The 20,683-nt window shown below is 37.6% G+C and overlaps 1 protein-coding gene across 3 annotated transcripts in view; it reads right to left on the bottom strand.

The window, feature by feature from the left end:
- Positions 1 to 293: 293 nt before the first annotated feature.
- Positions 294 to 20,683, bottom strand: part of acsbg2 (acyl-CoA synthetase bubblegum family member 2) — a 28,243-nt gene continuing 7,853 nt past the window's right edge. For all 3 annotated transcript variants that reach the window (XM_032573165.1, XM_032573166.1, XM_032573164.1), the window contains 14 exons: positions 18,654 to 18,786; positions 17,730 to 17,830; positions 15,452 to 15,723; positions 13,965 to 14,053; positions 12,551 to 12,671; positions 11,507 to 11,587; positions 11,267 to 11,416; positions 9,689 to 9,865; positions 8,146 to 8,327; positions 7,749 to 7,991; positions 7,073 to 7,287; positions 4,200 to 4,339; positions 1,950 to 2,196; positions 294 to 938 (listed from right to left, as the gene is read on the bottom strand). In XM_032573165.1, coding sequence (XP_032429056.1) covers positions 820 to 938; positions 1,950 to 2,196; positions 4,200 to 4,339; positions 7,073 to 7,287; positions 7,749 to 7,991; positions 8,146 to 8,327; positions 9,689 to 9,865; positions 11,267 to 11,416; positions 11,507 to 11,587; positions 12,551 to 12,671; positions 13,965 to 14,053; positions 15,452 to 15,723; positions 17,730 to 17,830; positions 18,654 to 18,763 — 2,247 coding nt within the window. In that variant the 5' untranslated portion in view covers positions 18,764 to 18,786 and the 3' untranslated portion in view covers positions 294 to 819. The remainder of the gene's footprint in view (positions 939 to 1,949; positions 2,197 to 4,199; positions 4,340 to 7,072; positions 7,288 to 7,748; positions 7,992 to 8,145; positions 8,328 to 9,688; positions 9,866 to 11,266; positions 11,417 to 11,506; positions 11,588 to 12,550; positions 12,672 to 13,964; positions 14,054 to 15,451; positions 15,724 to 17,729; positions 17,831 to 18,653; positions 18,787 to 20,683) is intronic.

The following is a 20,683-nucleotide window of genomic DNA, read 5'->3' as shown; positions in this document are numbered from 1 at the left end:
ATAAACAAGTGAGCATAAAACAAATAAACAGAGGATTTTAAAAAAGCAACAGATATGGCTTCATGTTTTGGATTTAGAGATAGCTTCACTGCATAAACACAAAATATTACCAAGTATTTTTAGTCTAGTTTCTAATGCAAGTATCTTACAAATAATTTTTTAACAAGATATAAAATTTTTGTTTTAAATCAATTTATTAATGTTCATTTAAAAAGTTCTGGTTCCTCTGGCAGATTATTTCACATACAACTTGGGAAAAATGTCTTGTCAGTGGAACTAGTAACTTCTTTTAAAAATTAATGATGAATTATTTACTTCAACAAGCTCCCTTGCTAAAAGCTACTTGTCAGTTGTATTTAAAGTATACTAAGATATTCGCATTGGTAATCCTACCAAAAATACTTTGTAATATTTTGTGCTTTTGCAGCATTTGATTTTAGATGTTACATTTCTGCAAACTGCAACTAAAACAATTTTTTTTTAATCAGTTATGTTTTTCTTTCCAAAAAAACACCAACTTTGGCAAACTAAAAAATAAATATGAGAAGTTGTTCCTTTAAAAAAACAAACTTTGTATCAACCACTGCGTTTTTGGATTTCATGTCTGTAGCTCAAGTATTTCAGCACGACAAGCGGCTCCGTCTGGATTCTTCGTCATAGTCAAATAAATAGCTGCGTTTATATTTAAAAACATAAAGCTAATTTTCTGCTTTTGCCTGCACAACAAGAACAAAGCGAGACGAAGCGGTCCAACAGGAACCAAACGACATCAGGAGAAGGACCAACGAGGCGGAAAGATGTCGGAAGGTCAAAGGGCGTCTAGTGGGGAGGCAGCGGGTTCTCCTGGGTCGTCGGGGTCGGCGTCTCTTTGTAGAAGTTGTCGATCTGCTCTCTGTACATCTTCAGCACCACGGGTCGCTTCAGCTTCATGGTCGGACCTGTTGGACGAGCGAAGGTTAGATGGTGACCCAGAATGCAGCAGCTGCAGGGCGACTCTTTGAGCTTTACCCAAACAGGTTTGGCTCGGTTGTTAAATCACAAACCTGCTGCTCGAGTTTCTGTTAGACAAAGAGGAGAAAACTGAAGGACACTTCGCAGTTAGCATTACAGCCACTGATTTAAAGTGTTTTTCTATCATTTCACTGCAAAAACACCAAATCTTACCAAATATAGTTGGTCTAGTTTTAGTGCAAATATCTTGGTTCACTTGAAATAAGACAAAATTAACTTACAAGTGGCTTTTCAGCAAGACATAGGAGCTTATTTTAAGTAAATAATTTCTTAATATTGATTAAATAAATACTAGTTGCCCTGGGAGATTACAATGCTAAGTAATTATTGACTTAAAACAACCTCCTATATGTTGCTAAAAAGTTACTTGCAAGTTAGTTTTAGTTTATTTTAAGTAAGTAAGATATTTGAACTAGAAACTAGACCAAAAAAAAGTCTTATTTTGATTTCATCAGGGCTCCTAATCCTGCTGCATTTCACAGGAGCTCTTATGTTGTATAAAAAATTACATTAAGATTGGATTCAATTAAAAAGCTAAGTACAAAGTTTCTACTTTTGTCTGAATTAAAAATTAAATCGGAACAGGACTTGTACTAACGATGCACTGATTGATCTGCAAAAAATCTAAATTGGCTAATTTTCCCCTGACTGGTTTTAATTCAGGGGTGTTCAAAGTCGGTCCTGGACGGCCGGCATCCTGCGTGTTTTAATTCTCTTCCTGGTTTAACGCAGCTGGATCAAATGATGGCTCGTTAGAAGGCCTAAGAAGAGCACTGACATGCTGAAAAGGTTGTTACCACCACCAGGAAGAGAACTAAAACACGCAGGATACCGGCCCTCTAGGACCCACTTTGGACACCCCTGTTCTAATTGATCCGAACGGTCGAGTACTGAAGAAATGCCAAACAGGAAGCATGAAACTCGTCGTTCTCACTGACCCAGCTCTCCTCCGCCGACTGAGAAGTCCCGCTCCAGAACGATCCACTTCTGGATGCGCTGAGCGTTGGACGTGGCCTTCTCGTTGACCCGGTTGATCCCCTCCTGGATGGCGGCGTGGATGGTGCGGTCCCGGCCGCCCGCGATGTTGGAGACGCGCGTGGCGTTGCTGCCCAGATTCCTGCAGAGCTCCACGGCTTCGGGCGTCAGCTCGTCCTCGGGGTCGCCCGTCTCGGCGTTCACTTGGCACTGCAGCACAGCAAACACAAAACGACTTCAGCTTTAAACAGCTCAGACTTTCACAGCTTCAGTCTGTGAAGCTTTGAAATAAGACAAAATGATTCACACCCAAAATACTTTTCGATAAATCAAGAACTTTGTTTCTGATAGGAAATGTACAGCACAGCTCATCAATTTCTACCTACATTTTGTTAAAAAAACTGGCATTTTAACAAAGCCTTTTTGATACTGAATAAAAAATATCTTTACTTGCATTATAGAAGTGAAACCATTCTTAATTCATGAAAATTTGTTTTTGAGGTTTTCGTTATCACCCTAATCTTTAGCTGCCTTCTCAGATTAAAGTTGAGAATCTTGCTGGTGAATTAAGATTTTTGTTTTTTCCATTAAGAATAATAAATATTAATTAATGTGACCTGTCTTTGTACATTGTAGGAGCCATTTATCTTTTCTTCCATTTATTGCCACCAGGGGCGTATTTCATTTTGAGTTCTGAGTGTTTAAGGTCCAGCGTGATTCTGCTTGGTTTTGATTTATGTCGGATTTATGTGGATTTAAATGGAAATGGCAAGACACTGTATTGATAATAACTGACTTTATTATAATTCAAAGTGAAGATCAGCAGTACGAATCTTAATTGAGCGCACGTAAAACCAACGGCTACCAGGAACATCAACCAGTAGCCTAAAATACCGGATTATAGTCGTTACATATGTTTTAAACACACTACATGCTGTAGGACATCAGCTGTGAACTTCGTAATCTGTTTATAATTACTTTAATCGCCTAATTCTCACAGTAAGGTATTTGGGTATTTTCATTTTTATTGGAGTATTTTAAAACTGTGTTTTACCCTATTTAAACCTTTCTAGATGGAATAAATCCAACTTTAATCCATTTCTATCTTTAGTTTTTTCCATTACAAACATTATTTTGCTATTGTACTGTTTCCATTAAATAAGTAATTAATTAAAGCCACATTGGAATACGTTTCTTCATGCGAAAAGTCATTAAACTTCCTGTGAAGTTTAATGACTTCTTCATCTTTTCCACCAGTAGTAACATTCGCTTGTTGATCATGTGACTCAAGCGAAAAAAGTTTTTTCTTTACAGTTTAGTGAAAGTCAGCCGAAAAACCACCTTATCCTAGCGTGAAAACTTTTTTGCCATTTCCATGAAGTGAATTGAAAATAAATAATCCGTGCATTAACTGATTAACATTGTAAAGGAGTTCAGTGGTAAGATCTTGGTGTAAAGCAGGGATGGTTGATGCTGATTTATTTGTAATCGGGCTGAAGTTATTCCTGATATATTTTTCCTACAATGAAGAATGTTAAGTACAACACCGAGTATTCGTCTTTTCACTCCCACCTGATCTCAGTGACATAAACTCGATATTTTAAATCCAAACTCAACCCTCCTCTGTTTAACATACGGTAACCCAAGCTCAATGATTTCAACTACACTCTTATTTAAATCCTATTTTGAATTTATTTTTACTCTCTGTTTTAATATTGTCTGATTTTATACATTTTAATACATTTAAAATTACATTTTAAATGTATTAAACTTGACAAAATATAGCAAAACTAAAGTAAACCAAATCCTGTTCTAATTACTGAAAATAATTTGCGATAACTGGATGTTTTTTAATATAGAAAACGTGGAACATACTTTTTAAGTTTTTGATCTAAAATAAATAACTTTTTTTTAAGCTTGATTTTACTTTTGACTCAACAATTTTGACAGAAGGTTTATACCAGTGTCAACCTGCAGCCTGCAAACATGATGATGTAGTTTTCTTGGGCAGCAGCAGGGGGCAGTGTTGGACGCTAAATGTAAAAAGTTTGTGCCATCTTTTTGTTTCTGCTATCAGTGACAATGAATCTTTTTCAGATTAGATAGAGAAGATAAAGAATAGATTTTACAACAATAATACAGTGATAACATTGTATCTCCATCTTATCTGAGTGACGTTGATAAAAACAGAAAAGTGTGTTGGAGTTTCCCACCTTAATAGTGAGCAGCATGGTGAGAAACTTCTTCTTGTCTCCGATCAACATGGCGTTGCTTATCAGCGGCACGGCCTCCTTCACTGCGTCCTCGATGGGGATCGGAGGGATGTTTTCGCCTCCCGCTGTGATGATCATCTCTGCAGAAAAACATGCGGTTGGTTAAAAAACTAAGGTTTATGCTTGAGAGTATGGATCCGTTGCAGAGTGACGTCACACGCGCAACAATCCCACCGCTATTTTCCTGCTGGTAAAAGTAGCAAAAAAGGCTAGCTGATGATGACAATCAATCAAATTTTATTTGTATAGCACATTTCAGCAGCAAGGCATTTCAAAGTGCTTTACATCATTACAAACACAGAAACACAATGTAATATAGAATCAACAATCAAAACACGACATTAAGTCAGGTTCCATCAATACATTTGTAATTGATTACGTTTCAAATACAATTCCAAACAGGTGGGTTTTTAGTCGAGTTTGCATCCATAAAGGTTTACCTGTTACACTCCTACTGTGTTATATGGAACAAAATACCTGTTGCTATTTTTATTCCCACTCATGCTCACAATCACACAGTTTAAAATGATGTAGATGCATTTTAATGGGCTTCTGGCACAAGGCTCCTTACACCTCTTTCACGGAATTTCGAGCAGGGACTCCGACGTCCCTCATGGATTTTTGTGCAATTCTATGGTACCTGTTAATGTCTAGAATTTACAGGGTTTGTGTTACGTGCAATGACCCTCAGTCACTTGTCGTTTTTCTTCTGGCACCAGGCTCCGTACATCTCTTTCACGGAATTTCGCTCTGGGACTCCGCCGTCCCTCACGGATGTTTGTGCAATTTCAACATAGAATCAACAATCAAACCATGACATTAAGTCAAGTTCCATCATTAAAATGTGTAATTGATTACGTTTCAATCTAGCATTGTTTTTTCTTGTCACCATAATGAGTTAAATCTTAAATGTACACCTGATGGATATATAAAAAGAGAAACTCAGTGCTTTGATTCTAATTGTTAACACTATGTTAACTAGCTAAAGTTTAAATAAAATTTAATTAAGAAAAGAAAATAGTTAGGTGGTAGTTACGGTGGCCGACAGGTGCAAATGCGCAGCAAAAGAGAAAACATGCAAACAAAAAAGAAGACACCCCCGAATGAAATGCAGCAAACAAAAAGAGAGACGCAAACACCCCCGAATGAAATGCAGCAAACAAAAAGTGTTGAAAACGGAAGTGCTCCAGACCACTAGGGGGAGTCAAAGAAAATAGTATTCATTTCTATGGGACCAGATGCAAGATTCAGAGAAAGAAATTTGAAAGAAAGTAAAGGTATCTCTCTGAATCTTGCATCTGGAAAGTGTGATTATTGTGAGAAGTCTGAAACAATAGAGCATGTTATTTTAGAGTGTTGTAAGTATGAAGAAGAGAGAAGATGCATGCTGAGAGAGTGTGTAGGTATTAAAGAAAGGTTTAATTTAATAGAATTTTTGAGGAGAGATTTCGGGAGTAGACATATTCAAATAATTATTCGGTATCTTAAAAAAACAAAGCTATTTCATAGGATATGAGTAGAGCAAGTTGGGTGTGAATGTGTAAAGAATATCAAAGAGGGGTATATAAAGCTATAAGCAAGTTGGATAATATAAGCAGGTGTGTATGTGTGGGGGTATGTTTAATCAGGAGTTAATGGAGGGAAAAGGTAGAAAGTGAAAGTTTATAGACCATCTCGAACCACACTCCATACTGGTAAGTGGCGGTAATGCTACTGTAAGTTTGTTGCCAACCGCCAATAAATACCAAGAAGAAGAAGAAGAAGAATCTTGCATCTGGTCCCATAGAAATGAATACTATTTTCTTTGACTCCCCCTAGTGGTCTGGAGCACTTCCGTTTTCAACACTTTTTGTTTGCTGCATTTCATTCGGGGGTGTTTGCGTCTCTCTTTTTATTTGCTGCATTTCATTCGGGGGTGTTTGCGTCTCTCTTTTTATTTGCTGCATTTCATTCGGGGGTGTTTGCGTCTCTCTTTTTGTTTGCTGCATTTCATTCGGGGGTGTTTGCGTCTCTCTTTTTGTTTGCTGCATTTCATTCGGGGGTGTCTTCTTTTTTGTTTGCATGTTTTCTCTTTTGCTGCGCATTTGCACCTGTCGGCCACCGTAGGTAGTAGTTCATTTATGCTAGCTTAACTTTGACAACTTGACAACTGTACCAGATGTGCTGTGTAATATGGAGTGTTTTGGTTCATTTATAAAAGTAAACTAACTGGACCGAAGCAGTTAAATTAGGACATGCTGTCCTGGTGATAACAGATCATCAGGACATCTGTAATGACAGATCATCACCAGGAGAGCTTGTGCTTAAATTAGCTAATCAACCACCGCAGTGTTAGATTAGCTAATAGCAGCGGTACCTAATCTACCACCCCGATCATTTTTTAATAATCCCAAAATAATCATCAAGCCTAAAAACATGAAACTGTAACAAACTAAAGATTATGTTGTTTATGTGGGGAAATGATTATTTGGTGATGAATCCACAGTCGTGACGTTTTTTTGTCAGTTGCTATGAAAACGGGTCTGCGTGTAGCGTAGCAACCGACACAGAGCGAGAAAAAAAGTGGTTTTGAGTTGTTCTTTAACGGCTGTTCTGTGTTATTTTCTCTTTGCTGCGGCGCACTGCTCTAAATTAATCATACCAACATCTTCAGGTTTCATTTAGTTATCGGAGTTGTTCTACCGCGGCAGCGCCGCTATTAACTGCATATAAATAATCGTCTTTTTCCCCTCCACAGTTGTGCGCATGCGCGAAGTCTCCGGATGTAAACATGCAGGGGGTCATGAAATTCGCCTGGGGAATCGGAGGATTACCTTTGATACGACCGGTGATGAAGAGAAACCCGTTGTCGTGTTTGCCCAGGTCGCCCGAGTGCAGCCAGCCGTTTTCGTCGATGGCTTCCTGCGTCTTGTCGAGCATGTTGAGGTAACCCATGAAGACGTGGCGGCCCCAGAAGCAGATCTCACCGTTTCCCTCCTCGTCGGGGCTGTGCAGCTTTGTTTTACATCCTGGGATCTCTTTACCACAACTATAGGACAAAAAACGTAATTTAATCTGCTTTTAATTACCAATAATGATAAAAAAAAAAAGTGAGTGGCAAGTTCATGAAGTAACACAGAAAAGCTAGCTAGTTAGCTAGCAATGATGTATTTGCGACTAGTTAGCAGTTGTCTAAATCGCCTCAGGTCACAGAACAAAGTGAAGATGTTTGCATGCAACTCAAACTTTTGCCTGACAGAAAAGCCCTTTAGCAAAAAAACGCATATAGTAGACTAAAATAATTCTGCATTTAAGGCCAACTTACATTGTTTTTTTATGACTTTAGGACATTTTAAGACATTAATTTTAGATACATTAGTTTTTTCTCGAAATCTCTGACCTCTTCTCTGTATCTGCAGATGCAAACAAATGGATTTGTATGTATTTGCATCTGTACATATTAGCACTATCTGCTTTGTGAAAATAGTGATGTAATGATATAAATTCTACCTGGTGAGTTTGAAGGCCTCAGGTTTGGAGATGGTGTGGGGTCCGGTGCTCTCACTCATGCCGTAAAGCTCGTAGAGAGGAATGTCGAGGCTGAGGAAGAACTCCAGGGTGTCTTTGGTGATCGGGGCGGCGCCTGTGTAGCATCTGGTGCAGCGGTCCAGGCCGAGAGCCTTGCGTACTTTCTTAAACACGAGCTTTTTGGCAACCTGATAGCTGAACGGGGTGCGGGCAGCTGCTACGTTTCTGGGAAAACAAAAAAATATGGAGAAGTGAAAGATTAGCCAAATGGTAACGCCACAAAATGTAACGTAGGAAAAAAAGCTTTAATTTCCACAAATTTAACATTTAACTGAAACAAATTCTTTGAATGACTTTAATGTTGTTGAGTAAGACTTACTGATTCATTTTGGTCAGATTGGTCTGCAGACCGACATCTTTGGCCCAGGCAGCCACTTTCCTCTGCACAGTAGATGATTTCGCTCCGACGGATTTCATTTTCTCCTGCATCTTTTCCCAGACACGCGGGACGCCCATGAAGGCCGTCGGATGCACTTCCTTCAAAGTGTTCACCAGAGATCCCTGAGAAAACACAACAAAATATTTATTTACTTGGTTTCCATGGAGAACCCTTTAACTAAGCCAAACAAAACACACAGTCATGTAGCCCTCTGGTTATCTGTGTCCTGTTGATCATCAACTCCTGACAACATGACATGCTTTAATTGTGCCAATAAATGTATTTAGGGGTTATATTAAATGAAACTGGTTTCAAAATAAAAGCTGTTGTTGAGAGGAAGCAGATTGAGGTTTTATGCTGTAGATAACATCGTGTAGAGATTACAGAAATGATAACTTTTTAAAGATAGGAGGTGATTCATACAACATGTTCTTCCTGTTTTATAACATCCAGCATCTGAACGAAGATTATACTAATATTTTTTCATTTATGAGATTAAATTTAAATTATTACATTTTGGTTAAAGCTGCAATTTTTAACTTTTATTAAAAATATATTTTGCATATCTGTTGAAACGGTCACTGTCATTATAGTACAGTATGAAACAGGTAATATGTGAAAAAAATCAAGCTCCTCTTCTCCCAGTGCTAACTAGAAATAGCCAATCAGAACCAGGAGGAGGGGCTTGGCGCTGTCAATCATGCGAGTGTGCGCACCCCTTGCTCTTACCAGCTAGCACAGCCTGGTTAGTTTTATCATTATTAATGAATTATTGACTAAAAACGTTTCTTTATATTTCTAATAAGTTACTTGTAAGTTTTGTCTTATTTCAAGTGTATTAAGATATTTGTACTAAGAACTAGACAAAATAACTTGCTAAGATTTTGTGTTTTTGCAGTGTTCTTAGATCATGGTTCAAAAATGGATCTCTTTAAACTGAATCCAGTTTAGATAAAGCTATAACAGATTATAACTGCTATAACAGATCAGATGATTTTTACCTTATGTGATTTTGTAGTGAATTATCCTCAGTGTAGTTTGGGTTTTTCAGCGTTTATGATTAGTAGAACAGCAAGATAATTTTGTACTTCAATATTTAGAATTTAATAAAAACTAAAGAAAAAAAAATTTCAATTTTGGAAAATTCTAGACATTGGAAATGTAACATTTATTGATGCTAAGGCTAGTTAACATCGCCAACAAAAATGGCAGATAAACGGTTTCCCTGCCATTAACACATTTAAACATGGTGACAGTTTTAACAAATATGTTAAAAAAAACATATATTTTATTAAGTTAAATACTGCAGCTATAACTTAGTAGAACTATAAATGTAATCTGACATTTTGACTCCAACCAAGCTAATCATCTGAACTTTACGACTTGTGAGACGAAACGTGAAACTGGTACTTCTGACTGACCTAAAGCAGGAAAAGTTTCGTCTGATTTAAGGCTGTGAGAAAACGTTGGCAGCTCCTCTCACCTTCAGGGCGTCCGGTTGAGCGAAGTAGGTCAGCCCTCCGGCCTTCATGGTGACCCAGATGTCGACCATCTGAGCCGCGACGTGGCTCAGCGGCAGGTAGCTGACCACCTTCTCCTGGGCCTCGGTGGCGTCCGTCAGCTGGACGTGTAAACCCGTGGAATGTGCGGTCCAAGTTATCTGAGGAGAAAGACAAGAAAATATGGATTAGAGTAGATGTCATACACCTATGGGGAAGCATGAATACCCAACTATAATTATTTTAAAATTATATTTACCTTTGAAAATCATTTATTAGTAAACAACTGACCTACAGAGTCCCTGTAAATTTTAGATTTCAAACCTTTGAAACTGAAAATTTTAGATTTTTTCTATAGTTTTTATTACATTCCAAATATTTAAGTGCAAAATTTGACTATCTTGCTGTTCTACTAAATCATAAACGCTGAAAACCTCAAACTAGACTGAGGATAATTCAATTCAAAATCACATCAGGTAAAACCGGGCTAAACGCCTCTAAATAAGCTATTTGAAACCTAAGAACCACTGTAAGAATACCTGTTCATTTCCACTATTAGCAAAACAGTTTGAGATCCTAATTCCTCAGATTTGATTCTTTGCTCCTGGACTTTTGTTGCAGTTTAAAACAGTCATGCGTCCCTGTCTGAGTTTCATCAGAGCGTCACAAGATCAACCTGAGGGGTGCAGCGATAATCAACACGTGAGGAGAGAGATGAAACATCCCTTTGTTTATTTTTAGACCTTCTCACTTTTAGTTTGAGTATTTTTTTGTATTTTAAGTGGTTATAACCAAACCATGCAGAAAGTTGAGGTGATAAATGGCTGATAACTGCAAACGTAATCATCGGTCAGATTAAAAATGAGGGTTTTGTGGCTGTTTATTATATTTAAATCTGAAACATTGTGTAGTGAAAACAAAGCTTGAACTTATTTAATATTTTATGAGATATTTAAAAAATTTATTGTATTTGATTGGGATTTTATGTGGTAGACCAACACAAAGTAGCAGCGCAGTACAAGTGGAAGGAAAATGAGGTGTTCAAAAAATCTGAAAAGTGTGGCATGCATTTCAGCCCCCGTGGGGCTATACTTTGTCTTGTTTCACCTGCAGATTATTTCACTTATAACCAATACTTTTTCATCAATATTTGTTGATATTTTTACATAAAACAAACTCCTACATTTTGCCGAAAAGTTACTTGTAAGTTAGGTTTGTATTATTTTAAGTGTATTAAGATATTTGCAATAGAAACTAGATCAAAATACTTGGAAAGATTTTGTGTTGTTGCAGTGTAAAATGTGCTTGTCAAAACAAGTTGGCCGGGTTTGGGCGTGCTCATGTCTTACTGTGAAACCCGAGGAGTAAATTGGTGGAAGTTGAACTTTAATAGGAGAGAACATTTCTATTTATATCTATCCTGTCTCTTCAGACAGTCAGACCCTTCACATGTTGTGCTGATTCATACGTAGAGATCTTCCTGGAAAACGCTCATTATGAGGCACACAGACTCACTGATATCTGGCTCAAAGCATGTGACATTTCAGGATGTCATCACTCACGTTGTCATGGCTCAGCATCACGCCCTTCGGCTGGCCCGTGGTTCCTGAGGTGTAGATGAGCGTGCAGCATTGGTTGGGCTTCTGGCTGGAGATGATTGCATCAAGAGGCCCGTCCGGAACGTCGCGGCCGAGCTCCATGAATTCTGCCCACTGTTGTGGAGAAAAACCAATCAGACGGGCTTTTCGGCGTCCGACAAACCGCTCCACTCTCTCTCTTTCTCTCTGTGTGTTTGGGCTTACCGAGTACAGGTTAGGTCTCTTCTCCTTTAGTGCGTCTTTGTACTGGATAATTGCTTTCAAGTGAGGCAGCTTGTCTTCAATCTGGTGGCAGAAACAATACATTCCTGTGAGGACAATACCTTTTTTTGTTTGTAACATTTTAGTTCACACTGCAACAACACAGAATCTTACCAAGAATTTTTGGTCTTGCTTCTGGTGCAAATATTTTAGTTCAGTTGAAATAAAACAAAACTAACTTGCAATTGGCTTTCAGCAAGAAAAGGAGCTTATTTAATTAATAAAAAAGTACTAGTTCCACTGGCAGTCATTCCAGAAATAATCAAGCACTTTTTCATCAATATAGAGAAACTGACTTAAACAAGCTCCTATTTCTTGCTAGAAAGTTACTTTAAACTTAGTTTAGTCTTATTTTGAGTGTACTAATAAATGGACCAAAAATACTTTTAAGGTAAGGTTTTGAATTTTTGCAGTGCAGCATCTTGTAATTTCTAACTGAGCTGTATTTTTTGTCTAAACTCAAATTTTTGTGGCTGAAACCAAAACATATAATCTGATGTGAGGTGAACAAGTTTCCACCTTGAGTAAACTAATGAAGCAACCAAGAACATTTTAATAGCTGAAACGATATTAAATGTAAAAAAAAAATTCTGTATTTATACTAAAATTAATACTTGTTAATAGTTTTTGTTGGAGCATTATTTTTCAAAATAAAATGGCTTCCGACGTCAAAAGCTGCATTCACACAGCAAGCACATGCGACACAAACCTGATTCTTTTTTTTGCACATGTGACTTTTTCTTGGCAATCTGAACGGCCCAATTCTGATATTTTCACCAAAATACAAAAACAGATTTATGCCACTTCCATATGTGTTACTAAATCAGATATATAACTTGTATTTATAAGTCTATAAGGAATGGAATCAGCACAAATTAAAAGTACAAATCTAAAGTGGTAAAAGCTGTGTTTTTGATTACTTTCTGAAACAGAAAATAAGTCATATTTTCTGTTTCTCTGTGATTTACACGGTCATTCTCCTCTCACCTGGAGGATTTTCTGCAGCTGTTTGTGGTTCTCCACCACGATAATGTTAGCTTTAGAGTTTTCTGCTACGTAGTGACAAGCCTCAGGAGAGTTGGTGGTGTAAATTCCCACAGCGAGCCCGCTGCAAGAGGCAAGGGAGAGTCAAAGTTAGCACAGCTCATCCTGACGGGTCAGTAAGAGAGAAAAACCTGCATGAAGGCAGCAAGGAGGCTCAGCTCCCAGCAAGACAACAACACCAGCCACTAGCACCGCAAAAACTCTTCGGAGAAAAAGAAAATGAGGTTCATGTGTTAGAATGGCCTAGTCAAAGTCCATATGTTAGTCTATGTCATAAATTTCTAATTAAATACTCTCAATTTTGTTTGTTTTTTTGGAGGGGGTATTAGTATTACTGCAAAAACACTGAATCAGGAGTTAGAGAAAACGCTGAGTTTGAATTTGAGGAAAAAACCTTGAGATATGAATGGATTTTACCAGAAGGCACCAGAAGGCATCTTTTAACTGCACTTCATTCCTGCGCACAAGTGAACCCCGGTGAAGCTGTCCTTTATGAGGCTAGAGTACTTATTTTAATGGAGCTTTAGGGAAAAAAACTGAACTAAATTCATTAAATATTCCCATTATTACATCACTAAATTGGAAACAAAGCATGACACATCCCAGCAGATGTTTGGTGATGTAACAGCTGTAACTGTAACCGATCGCTTTGCTCCGTTTTTATTCTGCTGGATGGTTCTGGTTTCTCAGAGGGAGCGGATTTTAGCCGGCTTCATAACACAGACAGTAAAATGTTGAAGTCTTTATCTGAAGTCCTGCTGCTAAAATCTGGGCTCAGTTACACTCCAGGGACAGCAAGTACTTAAAAAAAACAAAACACCTACATATAAAAAAGTAAGTCAAATGTGTGCTTTAGCAAAATGAGACTGAAGTGAAAACTTTTCAGTTAGGTTTATTAAAGCTGAAACGATTAATCAGATTAATTGAATCGATTTCTGAACTAATTTAGTAATTAACAGGAGAATAAAAACTTTAAAAAAGGACATTTGCTCAAATAACAGCACAGTCAGAGCAGCAAGTAAGCCAAAAACTACAAAAAAATCTATACATTTGGCATTTAAGATAAAAAAAAAAACCTTTGTAAATATGTTCTACCCAGAAATACCTCTACTGGCAGCTTTAGCTTCACCCAGTTCAAATTCTTTTAAAGAAATCTACTTTTAAAAATACCTTTTTCAATTTCCAATCAGTTAATGGAAAAAACATTTGATCATAAAATGTCTCGGCTCGATAAGAAGCGACCTGCCGACCTTGACCTGCCAGTCGAGGTCGGACACTCGCTACCTCGGTGATAAACACGCCGATGCAGAAACGCTGATAAACCATCGTGACCAAACCAGAGAAGTGGGAAACTCACCCGGCCAAAATGGCGCCGATGTCGGCGATGAACCACTCGGCAGAGTTGAAGCCCAGAATCCCGACGCCATGGAAACGCTCCAAACCGAGCTGCAGAAATATAAAACAACAAAAGTTAAAAAAATAAATAAAAATACACAGTTAACCAATCTCAAAACTTTTACCAGGGAAGACGGTGAAGATATTGGCAGCATATTTTTACTTATTAAATAAGTAATTTATTAAACTTTTAAATCTTTTTTAACTTGATGATTTTTAAAAATGTTCTAAAACTTTTGATATTGTTTGTTTCTCATTGGTTAAAAATTATAATTTGTATTTAAAACGTAGGAGTTTCAAGTCCAGATTTGAGTTTAAACAATTAGTTTAATAAATTGTGATTAATCAATGATTGAAATAATCGTCAACTAATTTAGTAATCGATTACAGACAGGCATACAGACTCAAAGTAGGCAAATTGCTGGAATAAAACGCTCAGAGCAGTAATCAAGCAAAAACTGTACAAAATATATGAACATTTTGCATTTAAGATGTAAATCTGTTCCATGAAAACTCCTCAAGTGGAATTTTTAGCCCCACAAGATTCATATTCTGTAATATATATCTATATATCTAGGTCTATATACTGTATATAGATCTATCTATCTATCTATCTATCTATCTATCTATAAAGCACCTTTTGTTATCAATTATTAATCCAAAAAAATAATCAGACAGTATTTATTTAGATGACGATGCATCCTTTGCTAAAATAGAATCAAGTGTTCTCTAAAGGAATGCAATGTTATTGCATTTTAGGCTATGTATTTTTGTATGCCAGAAAGTTATTATTTTTATGTGCGTCTTTTAATGCATCTCTAATATTGAGCAAATTAAAAACACTTAAGTGGTTAAATGGAAAATCTGCAGAATGTGTCAATATTGTTATCTGATTATTCAGTTAATCGTCAGAATAATTGATTTCTGAAATAATTTTTTGTTGCATCGTCATCATCACCACTATGTGATCCGTTGCTATGACGACACTCGACCGTCCACAGAGTCCACAGAGATGTAAAGTGACGCCTAAATGAGCCGTTTAAATTCATGAAGTCTTACATTGCAGCTGACTAGATATCATGTAAATATTATGCTGTTGAAGGTTTGTTGAAAAAGAAGAAAATGATATGACAGAATGCCAGTGGATGTGGGAACAAATTTACTCTAACTGTTAATTATCCACAAATTGAACAAATTATACATACAAGAGTATAAATGTCCAACTAAGACATTAAATGAGGGATACATTTAGTTGGAACTAAAAGTAATCTGGATTTTTTTAAAATTCATTTTCTAATTCAGAAGTGTTTAACACTTGAACCATGCAGGATATGTCTAAACAAACTGAAATAAAATGTGTTTTTTACTATAAAAGGAATGTGGATAAACAAGAAATCATCTCCCCTGAAGATGTTCTGATCGGATGAGAAAAAAGAAAATGAAACCAACCTTTAGGAAGCTTTTGGCAGCTGTGCGGCAGTCCTGGTAGTAATGTTTGTAGGTGAGGGATTTCTGCTGCTCGCCCTCCTTCCATTTCAAAGCTGTGAAGTCACTGAATCGATCTACAGCTGCAGCAAACATCTGGTTCACAGTCAGAGGTTCCTCTGCAGCCACACCGGAGTCCTCGATCCGGAGTTTCACCTCTCCGTCGCGCTGCGTCGTCCAGAGACGGAGCTCTGAGGACGGCGGCACGGACAGGGAGTCTGGGCGCTGCGCGTTCACTGAAACATGCAGAGAGACAAAAAGCTCAGAGGTCTGAAAACATAATCAGTCGAGGAAAAAGGCCTCATTTTCAAGAGAGACCTTCCTGATTTCTAAGATAAATATTCAGTTTCTATATGCAGTTTTGTTATTCTGCTGTTAAAAGACAGCCGGACCGGTGTCTACTTAATTAACGCTTGAAAAATTAAAACACAATTAATCTTTTTCTATTTTATTTTACATACAAGAGATGGAACCTTTGTGCTGTGTTTCTGGTACGTCCGTGAATCTGTCGCACAACAGCAGTGGACGATAAAGCCGCTTCACTTGCCCCAGTGGGGTTTAATTTAAGCTTTAAAAAAATTATCTGCTTGTGCAAAAAGGAGTTGGCCGATCAGCGAAGCTACTCAAGACTAAAATAGCTGCTCAATGTTAAACATGTTGCAGCACCACAGGCGCTGAAAAGGAAGTTACATGAATGATCAGAGTTTCCTGAAACACTTAAAAGCTGAATGGTTATGATATAAATGCACTAATATGATGTTTAAATATCCTAAATAACAGATTTAAAATGGCAAATATCTTTGTTAGTGAATTCATATTTATATTTATTCTATAATTTTGCATCAAAAAGGGGTTTTGGATTGAAAATATTACTTTTTTTGTTGATATATGATTTTCAATTAAAATGTGATTAATTCATTATAATTAACTCGATTAAAACTTTTGAGTCCCGCCAATATGAAAACATAAATACGTCTAGTACGTCTTAGGGCATTATGAGTAGATGTTGAATCTAATGAACCTCTGGTGTGCTCAGGTGTTTTAAGGTCCATTTGGATTCACTCAATGACAGATTAATTAGAGGAAGATTTTCTAAATCGTTTCCAAAGTCAGAAGTTTACATGCACCTCAAAACATGCCCTTTAATAAACTTCTGAACTGCACAAATTGGGTCAACTCAACAAGAATTGGCCTCCTGACAGAACTCAAATCTGAGTTTTAATATAAAGAAAACAATAAAAGCAACTGTTGAAAAGATCTCTCCTTAATCTGGGATTCAGTGAGCGGAAATAACTTTCTTAATCCTGACTGACCTAAAACAGGAGAAGTTTAGTCTGATACAGAGAAAACAGGATGTGTGCGGTGCAAACCGCAAGCTAAAACTGACCGTTTACAAAGATGTCAGCTGATCCCTGGCCTAAACCTTTGCAAAAAATCTGAGTGTACATCACATTTAGAGATTCTTATTCTGATTATCCATCGAGCTGTCTGTTCGTATCTAATTATCATTTTACTATCGTACTCGAATTACACGTAGCAGCAACGGTAGAATAATCACTGGAACCAAATGAGTGAGTACAGCCGCGGCTAACATCGTCTTCTGGTGCCATAAAACCCAAAGGATTTTAATAATTAATCTAGGAGGCGGCTTTTCGCCCCTTTGGGAGTTTACAGTGTGACAGACCAGATGGGATGTTGCCTAACGATCTGCAGGATGTTTTGAATATAAAGTGGAATCACATGGTGGATTTATAACAGGAACAGCAGCTGCTTATCAGTTCCTCTTAACAAGCTGGACGGTGAAAAACTTTCTCATGGAAAAAAAAAAAAATCTATTAGCTTTTGTTTTCATGCAGATACAGGTTGGGTCTATTGAATAAATTTCCACAGAATAAAACAGTCTAAAAGTAAGATAAGAAATGTTTTATGGATACACATGAAGATTATTGTTATAACAACAAAGGAAACACTTTTCTGTCAGTGACTTTAATTGGAAAAAAAGTCACAGTTTAAGGGAAGGAAAGAGGAAGGAAAGAGGAAGGAAAGTTTGTTCTGCCAAAGAATGTGTTTTCTCCTTCCTCAGGAAAAGACGTGCGCTCACAAATGCTGAGTTCAGTAACAAGAGCAGACAGAATAACTGCATCCAGGATTACAGTAAAGCCTAAAAGTTATTTTTTAATCTTGTCGTTTAAATCCAGCTGCTCAGACAACAAACACGTGGCGGTTTTCCTTGGGGCCTCACCCTGCGGTGTATCTGAGCTCTGCAGAGCGGTGGCGGCGGCTGCATCTCCAGCAGCGACCTCCTCCTCCTTCTCCCCGGTGGACTCTTCCTCTGATGACTCACTGAGGAACAGGAAGGAGGAAAACACATTTATGAGCGAGTGAATTCCCTAAGGAAGTGAGGTAAATCTGAAAGAGGGAGGTAAAACGGTGCCGAGTCATCAGGGGGAAAACCGCGGCTGTCATCATCCACTATTTTGACCTGTATTTAAAGGTCAAAATAAATACAGTCAGGCTGGACTCCAGAGTTAATTAATAAATGCAAAGTTATGCAAATGATGCTTTGATTAACCCAAAAACTTCCTGGGCCAGTTCAGTTTCACTCTTACAACCAACATTTCAGGAAGTATTTTAAACAAGATTCTCATTTCCTTCTTTCTGGGTCAAAAGGGATGATAAGGAGTTTCAGCCTCAATGGCTTCTGAGCTGACAAGCATGCAGAGTATTTATAAATGTAAAACATTCCCACAGGTAAGGCAAGTAAGTCCAGTTTTAAAAAAAAGGAGAAATAAGTTAAATAAGTTAGTTGCAGCTCCTTTTGAAAACGAACCATGAGTCTTTTTGTTGAACATTATTTGTTAAAATAGCTTTACTTGAAAACATAAAGAAATTACATTTTGTTTCCTCTGCCTTTAAAAAACGCTGTAGAAAAGGATAAATTCAGAATGTTTTGTCCCAGGTTATATGCTGTATATAAAAAGAAATAACAAATGGGTCAAAAGGTGAACCTCGGGGAACTTTTTCAGAAAATAATAAGCCTGTGCAGACCTTACAAACCATCCACTGGCAGCTGAAGTTAAGCAAAATGAATAACAAACATTTTTGTCTCATTACGTTAAAAGTAATTTCCTAAGCTAGCCCTTGTAACGCATTCGTGTTAACGTACTTTGGTGTGTCCACAATGCCGTCATCAAGGGACGCTGAGCTGTCTCCTGCACCACAGGACTCCAGTGTTCCTCCTGCTTTAGGAGGCTCCACCACCACCGGTTCGGACATGGCGCTGGGCTCGCACGCGGTCACTGCAGGAGACAAACGTCACAATTCTTTAAACTTTAAACGCAGTAAAAAGTAGCTACAGGAACACAGGAAAAGCACATCAGCTGGATTATTTTTCAGAGAGAAAAACAGAGATGTTTAGCAGCGTACATGAAACTTAGTTTTTTTTTCTTACTGTTATCAAAATGTTATTTTTACAGAGAGGGAAGATCATATGCGAAACAACTTCAAGTCGCAAAAACCAAATAAGCTTCTGGACATTTGATCTCTCCATATCACAAATACTGCAGCTCATTTAAAATAGTTGGTTTCAGTACGGCTGAGGTCAGGGCTTTGAATAGGCCACAAATGTAAGTCCTCTAATGTTACTTTGTTTTGTGTCTCCATGTTTCAATCATCAAACCCAAACTGTCATTGTGCGATAAAAGGAAATGGGTTATGATGTTCCAGAACAACCAAGGAAACGCCTTCATCGGCTGAAATTTGTAGCCCTTCACAAAAATGCCTTGTGGAAGTATACCTTGTTTATAAGGGAAAGATTTAAATATTCGGCTACAATGACATCAAGGTGAGGCTTTCAAACCTACGTACAGAGCACCCACTGGTGGTGGCAGTGTAATGCTGAGGGTCTAGTTAGTAGTACACTACTATTAGTTAGTATTCAGCAAAATTCCCAGAAAATCAGAAGCTGTACAGAGATGCAGCTGAATCCATCTGCACAGGCCAAATCCCTGTTTACACTGTAAAAATATTTTTTTCATCTTCCCGATCCGTGTTTGTTTTGAAACACAAGTTTGGAATGACCCTTTAGATATCTCTCAGTAGTCATATTTATTTTTATTAGCAGCATATTGACAAATGGCAGCACACAGTGATACATGAAAGATAAGCAGTTAAATAATGGCACAACTGACTCAAAGGGACCAATTTATAATGTAAGAAAATAACCCTATTACTATCATTATTTAAAGTTATCATTTATCCTAACTGTTATCAGGGAGGTGACATTTTTAGATATATTTTTAATATACAATAAAATATACAATACTGGCTAACCTTAAGCCCCCAACTCTATAATAGTCTTAAAAAAAATTAGGAATTATGCTTTAAAGTTGAGGTTCAAATTAAATGAACTCCATCATTTCTGATAATAAGGACCAAATATCCAGGGTTATGCCATGGCTTTAGAAACAGGAACAAGTGCTAGTGAGGGGTGTATGTACATATTTCAGCCTGTATGTATAATTTTCACCCTGTAGTTTAGAAAACAAACCCATAACAGATTCAATGCTCAAAGTTTGGATGCATATTCTGTGTCCAAACAAAAAAAGATTAAAATAAACCTAATAAAAATCAAGCTTTTGACCACAGCTGTAGCTTAATAGCATAACGATGGCCACACAAAGACAAGTATTTTTAATCTCTTAATAGTCAAAGGTTAGAGCTTTAGTTTATTATTTTGTTTTAAATATTGAATACAGGCTCTTTAAAGTTTTGTTTATCAGCTTTAATGTTGCATCCTGACAGGAACTACGTCTAATACTCCCCAACAATAAACGCGGTCACATCCGCGCCCTTTTTCCCTCGTTCAAACCTCTGTTGTTGCACGGCTCGGACCCCGCCTCGCTCCCTTATCACATCTTTGACCTGTTTATTTAAGGGGGCTGACGACACGTTCCAGCAGCTTCGTCTGCTTGTTGTGGCAGGAGCCTATCATGGCTCGCCTGTCAGGAACAATTAGGCTCGGATAATGGGAAAGAAAAAGACTCCAGAGGTCAGAGGGAGCAGGAACAAATATAGTTTGCTCAAACTAGGCCTCCATTAGGCAACCACAAACGGTTAAACTGAACATTTTAACCAACAACTGTGTCCAAATCGGCGCTGATCAAAACATTTGAGGTCCGCTCTCACTTTTAATGG

The sequence above is a fragment of the Xiphophorus hellerii genome, chromosome 9, assembly GCF_003331165.1.
Source record: "Xiphophorus hellerii strain 12219 chromosome 9, Xiphophorus_hellerii-4.1, whole genome shotgun sequence".
Taxonomy (NCBI): Eukaryota; Metazoa; Chordata; class Actinopteri; order Cyprinodontiformes; family Poeciliidae; genus Xiphophorus; species Xiphophorus hellerii.
This window is presented reverse-complemented; position numbering and strand designations above follow the sequence as displayed.